Source organism: Lactuca virosa, chromosome 3 (genome assembly GCF_052849685.1).
Source record: "Lactuca virosa cultivar CGN04683 chromosome 3, Lactuca_virosa_CGN04683_v6, whole genome shotgun sequence".
NCBI lineage: Eukaryota > Viridiplantae > Streptophyta > Magnoliopsida > Asterales > Asteraceae > Lactuca > Lactuca virosa.
Window position 1 is genome coordinate 344,415,612 of NC_136428.1, and position 9,343 is coordinate 344,424,954.

General features: G+C 34.5%; 1 protein-coding gene across 1 annotated transcript; it reads right to left on the reverse strand.

Moving 5' to 3' along the window:
- Positions 1 to 3,316: 3,316 nt before the first annotated feature.
- Positions 3,317 to 6,744, reverse strand: LOC145167516 (inosine-5'-monophosphate dehydrogenase 2-like). The gene is made up of 4 exons (XM_079086729.1): positions 5,619 to 6,744; positions 4,007 to 4,186; positions 3,654 to 3,911; positions 3,317 to 3,551 (listed from the first exon to the last, which is right to left on the reverse strand). The coding sequence occupies exons 1-4, from the start codon at positions 6,618 to 6,620 to the stop codon at positions 3,480 to 3,482; spliced, it is 1,512 nt and encodes a 503-aa protein (XP_078942855.1). The 5' UTR covers positions 6,621 to 6,744; the 3' UTR covers positions 3,317 to 3,479.
- Between the last annotated feature and the right edge of the window lie 2,599 nt (positions 6,745 to 9,343).

Below are 9,343 nucleotides of genomic sequence, written 5' to 3' on the forward strand. Positions count from 1 at the left end.
TGGGGTTGAAAGATATTTGTTTGATTATTAGTAAAATTAAAAAATAAATTTGTTTGATTATATCTGTCGGTTTTCAGCTTGAGTTAGACACCTGTCTTCAAATCCATCCGGAGTTGAGGAGAAATCAAAAAGTTATGGTTGCGTTTAGTTACGGAAAAACAGTTTTCATTTTCTATTTTTCGTTTTCCCTTTTCAGTTTTTATTTTCCGTTTTCATTTTTCATTGAAAAATTTAGAAAACGCGTTTAGTTAAAACTTTTTCATTTTTCATTTTCAGTTTTAGATTATTAGAAAACGTGTTTAGATGTGTATTTTTCTATTGGTTTTCATTTTTAGAAAACACTTGCGGTGGTAGGGTGGGGGTGGGGGCGGCGGTGGTAGCGGGTCGGCGGCGGTGGTGGTGGCGGCAATCGTGGCAGTGGTGGTGATGGCTGTGGCGACGGTGGTGGTGCTGATGGGGTAGTGGTGGTGGTGATGGTGATGGTAGGTCGGTGATTGTGGTAGTGGTGTTGGGTGGGTAGGTGTGTCTTTGTGTGTTTGTGGGTATGTTTGTAGGGGTGGGCTTGGGAGTGGGTGGGTGTGGGTGTGGGTAGGTAGGTGTATGGTGGGTTGGAGGTGTAGAGGTGAGAGTAGGTAGAGATGGGAGTGAGTGTGTGTTTATATTTTAGAAAAATTTTGGAATTAGAAAAATGTGGAAAACAATAATTATTTGTTTTCCAAAAATTTCCAACTTTTTTGTAATTTTAGAAAACGAAAATTTTCATTTTCCGTGAAAAATTTAGAAAAATAAACGAACTAAACGCGTTTTCAAAATTCTCATTTTTCTTGGAAAATTTTTCCGGAAAACGACCCATGTTTCCGCAACTAAACGCACCCTATACATTCTTCTTTTTCTTTCTATTTGCAAATAAGGTTATTTTTTTGGGAGAGCTGTCAAATGATACTGTCTGTTTTGGGCATCATTTGGATTCCCATACGTTTTGGGTATCAATCTTCAAAGGAGCAACACTTATGGAGTTGGTGTTCAAAACGAAGATGGTGGATCTCGTTAGTTGCTCTCTGGTGACATTTTCATGTAAGTATCTTGATATTCGTATTGGGTGTAATATGTCGAGGAAGAAGCATCGGAGTTAAATTGTCGAAAACCTTATTAAAAAAGTTATCGGGTTGGAAAGTGAGGCCTTGTCTTTTGGAGGTAGGTTAACACTTATAAAATTAGTTCTTGATTGTGTGGGGGATTATTTATTTTAATATTTAAGGTTCCTATCGGAGTTTTAAGCAACCTTAAAGATTCCAATGCATGTTTTGGGGAGGTGAGATAGGTGATAAGAAATTACATTTGGTCAATTAGAAAAAAAAAAAAAAAAAAAAAAGTTTTTGCTTCAAAAGATGTTGGGTGGTTGGGGATTGATAGTTTATATGTGATGAATCGTGCTCTTTTAGCTAAATGGCATTGGAAGTTTTTCAGTTAGCTAAATGCTCTTGGTCATATATTTCATACAAGATTTTATACTATTTTCTGGCATTGGAAGTTTTTTGGGTTTTTTTACATTTTAAAACTAACCATAACCAAATCAAATAAGGCTCGGTTTAATTGGTTGTGGTTAATTCGATTATGGTTTATTCGGTTTGATTTACCGGTTAAACCGAATAAAATTTTGTATATAAAAATAAATATTAAACTAAAAGAAAAAAAAGCATTCTAAAATTTTACCAAATGAAAAAAATACACTAATACATAACATATTATATTCATTTTTTCACGATATGTTGTCTTGAAATGTCATTGTAGCCATACAAGTTGTAGAGACCGGTTAATATAACTTGAGTCGTATATGAAAAGGATAAAAATGATCGAAGGTTAATTGGCATTTGGATAATAAGTTGTTGCTTAATACAATATATAAACAATTATAGATTTATAATGGTTAATAATTAAATAATGGGTAAAGAAAATATTTTTTATTAACTGGTCTATTAATTAAAATACAAAATGTTAATTTATAGATAGAAACTATAAAATATATATTGATTAAAAAGCTTAATTGGTTTTTTTTGGTTTAACCAAAATAATAAAAATTTAACCAAAACCAAACCAAAGAAAATATTCTCATTCGGTTAACCAAACTGAATTAACCAAATAACCCAAAACAAATAAACCAAACATCACTTGGTTCGATTCAGTTATTCGGTTTCGGTTTTTTTTATCACACCCCTAACTGGAATCGGTAAAAATGTAAGTCTAAGTTGGTGGAAATAGAATCTTAGCTACTTAAATATTAAATGTTTCCAAGGTTATTTAAACAATTTATTTATATTGGTGATTGTACTTTTTGACATAAAAATTAGAGTTTGTGACTTATTGTAGTAATCTTTTTTTATATTGTTCACATTTTGGGATTTTAAATGGGTTAAATAAGTTCAATCCATTTAGTTAAAAGGTTGGATTAGAAAAAATTAACAGATCAAACTCATTTATTTAAGAAATTGTGTTGGGTGGGTTGAAAAGATCGGATGCTTGAGATAACTCAAACCCAACCTGAAATGGATTAAGCCCAAACCCATTACTAACTTTAACTTTATCTTATTCGGGTTTTTGTTTCTTATTTCCTCTATTCAAAATCAATCTGATAGGAATTCGGTTGTGGGTTGTGATCAAATTGACCGGATGAGGGAAATGTGCCGATTAAAACTAATATTGTGTGAGCATATTTTTTATCAAGTGAGCTTGTGAAGAAAGTACGGCAACAAGTGGTCATGTGTGGGAGGGGATTGATTCCCTATGCTACTAATTTATCGACAGTGTTAAGATTTTGGACGACGATGTGAACCATAAGACTTCAAACAAGCTTTGTCTTGATACTACAGTTGTTACTATGTTATCGATGAATGGTAGGGTGGTACTCGATGGTAGTTTTTCAAAAAGGCATCGTTGAGAAAGAATTTAAACTTTTATACCTTTGTGGCCACACTTCAGTACTAGATTCTAAATATAGGTTTTTATAAATAGTGTTTTTTTACAAATTTGTTTTTCAACTTTTTAACATATTCGTTTTCTACATTCAGAAATTTCTCACCGCATCACATTCTCTAATTCCTAGAAATTTGTATTTTCCCAGGCTGGTTTTCGCTTGATAACAATCTCAGCTTGTTCCAAAAGAATACAAATAAGTTGATTCAGATTATATACGTAAACTTTATGGTCAAACAATAAAATTACAAGTGTAGATAGAACAAACGAGGTTGGTGATCTAAGTTTTTATATATTAGCATTCTCATCACCTTATGCTAAAAAGCAAATTTTGACACAAACTTCATCTGTCAACATATGTTTCAGAATCATATGTAAGCAAGCAACCCAAATTAAGTCAATTGCAACAAGATTTTACCATAATACAACAGAGCTTGTGCATTGCATAACTTAAACAATGCATATTAATTAATCGTTATACAGACATATGAATGTGAGTGTGAACGCGATCAGAAGGATTTCTTTTCATAAGACACAAGACCATGAATTCCACCTTCCACCTGTGCTGCCCCTGTTCGCACCTGAACAAAAGTCAAAAACATAAATACAGTTAATGACCAAATTTGTTTTTGGGACCAAAATCGTCCGCTTTCAATTATTTAGGGTTAAAGGTTTTGGTATACCTCAAGCCTTAGGACCCCAGACCTCAACAAATCATGAGCTGATTGCAATGAAGAAGCACCAAGATCTTGGAAACCTTGTTTCACTGCTTGCATGGTGTAAGGAATAAACTTTAACACAGAACCTTTATCTGCAACTGCTCCAACAACCCCTTGAGCAATCTTCATTTTAGCAGTGTCACCAAGGTAACGTGCATCACTTCCTTTTGTCATTGCTTCTAGAGATCCCATTCCTCGATATTTTTTAACCCGTTGACCACCCTAGTTGACCAAAACGAGAAAAAGGACTTAATCTGGTAAGTTATATACGGGTGTTTTCTTTTTGCTAAATAAATTTAAAATTGCAAGTTACCTACCTGATTTGTATAAGCTCCAGGAGCTTCAGTACTTCCTGCTAAAAAGCTCCCCATCATGACAGTTGATGCTCCTAAAGTCAAAGCTTTGACTATGTGTCCAGAATTTGAAATCCCACCATCAGCAATCACTGGAATACCACTTTTTGCAGCAACTGATGATACCTTGTACACTGCAGTTGCCTGCAATAAATAGAAATAGCAACCTACTTTCATTCATCTGTCATTATTACAGCAATGTACTTTTAATTATTTTCTTATTAAGGCATTGTACTTTAAAATTTCTACCCAATTTATTATGCCAGTGAAAATTGCTTTGTACTTCAATGGCATCTCAAATGCACCATTTTACACTTTTGGCCCAAGTTGTAAACTTTGTTACAAATTTGGTCTGATTTGTTTTTTACAAATTTGTCCCAATTTTTTTATTTTTTTTACAACTTTTTAAAATTAAAGACTTTTTGCACCAAAATCTTTTACAAATGTTTTTACACTTTGTACAACTTTTTAAAACTTTTTTTTACAAGCCTTTTTAAACTTTTTTACAGCCTAAGAAGGTTGGAAAATGTAAGAAAAAGGTTTCAGAAGTTTGAAACGGACGTAAAAATGTTTAAAAAGGACGATCTTTTTAGAGGTTTTAAAAAAAAGTTTTGAAAAAGTTTTTTACAACTTATGTTTTTTATAAGTTTCAAACCTTTTAAACTTTTTTACTTATATTTTTTCAACTTTCCTAGGTTGTAAAAAAAAATGTTTAAAAAGGATTTTAAATTAGGTTAAAAGGGTTAGTAAAAAAGTTAAAAATGTTGTAAAAATAAGTTTAAAAATGGTATAAAATAACTTTAAAAAGTGTTAAAAGCATTTAAAAAGGTTGTATAAAAAGTTGCAATTTTTTTTATAAAGGTTCTGAAACAATTTGTAAAAACGCTGTAAAAGAAGTTTAAACAAGGTTGTAAAAAGTCTAAAAAAAGTTTGTGCAAAAACTTTTAATAATGTAAAAGATATTGTAAAAAAAAAAGTTCGGGGCAGAGTTGTAAAAAGAAAATGGACCAAATTTGTAACAAAGTTTAAAACTTGGTCCCCACTTGAACCAAAAGTGTAAATATCTAACTTGTGAATTGTAATTGCAACTTGAAGACAATTTGAATAGTTTGTTACATAAAAATCAGTGATAACTCTATATTTAAGTTGTAAGTACAAAATAGCCCATCTTTTATTGTGACTTATGATTTAGTTCTTGTTGCAACAAATAGTTTTAAAGAGGATATCGCAACGTCCTTTCCTCTATTTGTCTTATAGCACACTTCCATTTCTCTCTATAATAGAATTGTACTTTGAAAATCTACTCAACCCAATTATAGCAATGTCATTCAAATACAAAGCAAATGTACTGCTATAATGGGGTAGACTCTTCAGAGTACAATGCCTTAACAAGAAAAAACAATGAAAGTACAATGTTGTTGATGCTATAATAAAGAAATAAACAGAAGTATGTGGCTATTTCTTCCATTTAGGAATTTAGCCCAAAATATACCAGTTTGGATGAGCAAATTATAAGTGAAAGGTGAAGAAAAACACTAAAAGCACCAAATGTAGGTTGATAGTTTTCAAACAATACCTGTCCCCTGCCAACAGCACAAACTTCTTGAGTAGTACAAATCGAACCAGACCCCATTCCAACTCTCAACCCATCAACTCCAGCTTGAATCAAGTTCTGGGCTTGATTCATCGTAACCACATTTCCACCAATCACATCCAAATCAGGAAACATCTTTTTAGCATACTTAATCATCTCAATCTGATAAATCGAGTTTCCTTGTGAACTATCGATCACAATCACATTAGCACCAGCTTTAACGAGATGTTCTAACCTCTGTTTATCACTCTCCCTCGTCCCAATGGAAGCTCCGACCAAAAACTCCCCATTTTCTCCAACAGAAGGAAGACCGGACTTTGGGAATCCTTTAATCCTTTCTACATCCCACTTACTCACCACATCTATCACCTCCCCTTCGCCGCTCACCAAAGGCACAAAATCCATCTCCTTCGTAGCTAAATACCCAGCAACATCTTCGAACTTATACGTACTCGGAAGCGTTACCACGTTCTTCTGCATATAACTTGAAATCCTTGCCTCCTTATCAGCTAAACCCTCCCAAGTTAACTTATCAACAACGCCCAACAGCTTCTTATCACTTTTAGATCCGTTTGTGGTTATAAAAACGCAAGGGGAGGAATCGAAAATAGAACCAGATGAAATGGAATCATCCGGTGACAAAAATGGGATATCGGATGATGCAAAAGGGATACGGTGGGATTTGGCGGATCGGATTAAGGATGACTGCTCAGAAGCGGTGTTATTGGAGTGGATGATTCCTATACCACCTAAAGCCGCCATAGAAACAGCCATAGATGCTTCGGTGACGGTGTCCATCGGAGAAGCAACACATGGTACAGAGAGGTTTATGTTACGAGAGAGTTTCGTGTTTAGCTGAACGGCGTCGGTTGGGAAGTCGATATAGTGAGGGAGGAAGATAACGTCGTCGTAGGTGTAAGAATATCCTTGGTTGAAGAGCCTGGTTGCCGGAAAGCCATCCTCCATATCTCCGGCGGTGGTCATGGTTGCCTGCGGTGGCGTTGTTAGGGTTTTAGATATAACCAATAGACGAAATACAGATGGGTTTTGAAGGTTAGTTGCTATCTTATGGAACCAGATTTTATCAATTTATAGAACTAGGGCTTCTTTTTTGGCGTGACATATATACAAGCGCTAAAAAGCCTTTAAGCAACACGGAACAATCACACGTTTCTTTCCGGTCCTCCCTCAACGCTTTCCATAATGGCATAAATCACTCTCAAAACAATTTCCTTTTTATTTTAAGTTATGATTTTAACACTTTTAACCCGTCCTTTGAATTATAATATATGTTAGGTCTAACATTATTATAAATAAGTTTTACTATTAATATTAATTACTACTTTATATACTTACCTACTTTAGTTTATATAACCAGTTTATAATTATTTTTATTACATTATTTTATTCTATTTATTTATTTCGTATAAACCTACTTTTATTAATAATTTGTCATATTTTTCCAGCGTCTTTTTTTTAATTTAAGGTGAATTACAGAGGTTATTATCTTTTTATTAATTAATCACTTAAAATTTATATAATGATTAAACTATTTCTAAAACTAATATGTTACTTATAAAAATAAACAAAATTAACACTATTTATTTGATTATTACGTACCATATGAAAAAATAAATATTAAAACCATTTTAACAAATCAACACATAACAAGAGGTTCATGACTAGTTTATGTGCATCATACACACACACTCATATATATATATATATATATATATATATATATATATATATACTCAAAATTATATAAAACAATATTTTGTTTTTCAAAGAGAACTTTGATGACAAAATATGCATGTAAATTTTTGTCATGTAAAATAACAATTATAAATATGTCATAGAAAATATGATCAACATATACACAGAATAATATACAACATAATTCACAATACATAATGCATGATATCACATATCTCAGTATAAGCACATAAGATCAACATATACACAGAATAATACAAAATCATAAGTCAAAGAGACAGTATGCACGATAACACATATCACAGTATCAACAAATAAGACCCTCCGATCAATAATGTACTAAGACCCTCCGGTCAATAATGTACTAAGACCCTCCGGTCAATAATGTAAATAAGACCCTCCGGTCAATAACACGAATAAGACCCTCCGGTCACACATAAATTACCACACAGGTAAGTATAGTGAGAAGACTCACCCCGCAGAGTAAAACAATGTATTCCACACTCGAGCTGCTGGTATAATCTCCGCCCCTCCATAGTCTCCAAAATCCACAGTTGACCAAGACCCTAAAATCCATGGAAGTCAACACTCAAGACTGACCCAACTCTAAAAGTCAACGGAAGTCAACACTCAAGTCAACAACCTATGTTGACTCAACTCGCCGAGTACAGCTCATGAACTCGTTGAGTTCCTCTGAACTCAATAGATCGCGAAAACCCGAGTCGACTAGCCGAGTTGCTAGCCAACTCATCGAGTCCATGCAGCATCCAGAAGATCAGGAAAAACCCTAACAACTCGTCGAGTTGCCCCACCAACTCGCCGAGTTCACTCTAAATCCAAGGACGGTTAAAACCACTCAACTCGTCGAGTTGTCTCATCAACTCCCCGAGTCTGTAACGTGTCCATACCATCGGGGTAAAACCCTAACCGAATCGTCGATTCAGTTCACCGACTCGCCAAGTCCCTTCAGTCCAATGTCTCATTCAGACGATTTTAGGCAGAAATGATGTCTCATCCTCTGGATCTAACCTTCTAGGGCCCTCTTATCACGTAAAGTTGCAAGCTTTACGTTCTTGCATGGCATATAGGGCTCAAATTGCCAAAACAAGCTCCATAAAAGGGTTTCATGCATGGAGACTTGCTCAAAGCTTGTTAAAGCTCGGATCTTTGGGCTCATGGGGTCCCAATAAGTCCAGATTTGGAGTCTCAACTCCAGAACAAGCTCGTAACACTGTAGTACTCCAAGAAAAGTAGGATAAATGTTCTAATTTCTCTAAGAACGAGATCTAATCAAAACAATAAGTAAGATGCTGACTTTTTACCATCAAACAGAAGCTAGGGACGAATGAACACCAGATCCAAAAGCATCTTCCCGCCCAAGGTCTTTTGCTCTTCAACTTTCCTCCAAAAATGCACCAAAACTCACAATATTAGCCTTTCTTTCTCACACACAAGGTTGTAGCTCTATTAGGGTTTCACACAGGGTAGTAGAGTGTCAAGGGTGGTGGAAATGAGGGCTTAAGGTCCTTTAAATAGGATGCAAGTCCTAAAATTAGGGTTTTCTTAACACATACTCAACTCGTCAAGTATAGCCTTCGACTCGCCGAGTTTATCACTAAACCCACGCGGCCAAAATCCATCTCTACTCGACGAGTTAAGCCTCTAACTCATCGAGTTGCTCAGGCAACAAGCAAGAAAATCCATTAAATATACCTGGGAGTCGGGATGTTACAGGTTGAAAACCCTATGTACTCACCAGGTTTCCCAACCTAACCCACTCAAGTTTATTTGTATCACAGGGGTCGATATGAAGCTCCTTTACACTGGGAGATTTAAAAGAGATGTAGATCACTAGTGTAAATGAATGTAAGGTCTGTTTATGCTTATGTTTTTGTATTGACAATGACATAATGTTTTGAAATTGAATAAAAATACATTTCTTTGGAAATGCTTTGATAACACATTTATCATGTTTTTCTGGGAACAAATTC

What these genes read in the sequence shown, in the direction of transcription:
- LOC145167516 (XM_079086729.1), bottom strand. Translation starts at nt 6,620, where the DNA reads ATGACCACCGCCGGAGATATGGAGGATGGCTTTCCGGCAACCAGGCTC. An exon ending in GTGCTGTTGGCAGGGGACAG is followed by an intron (nt 4,187 to 5,618) that starts GTATTGTTTGAA and finishes TATTTATTGCAG; the next exon opens with GCAACTGCAGTGTACAAGGT. An exon ending in CTGGAGCTTATACAAATCAG is followed by an intron (nt 3,912 to 4,006) that starts GTAGGTAACTTG and finishes TTGGTCAACTAG; the next exon opens with GGTGGTCAACGGGTTAAAAA.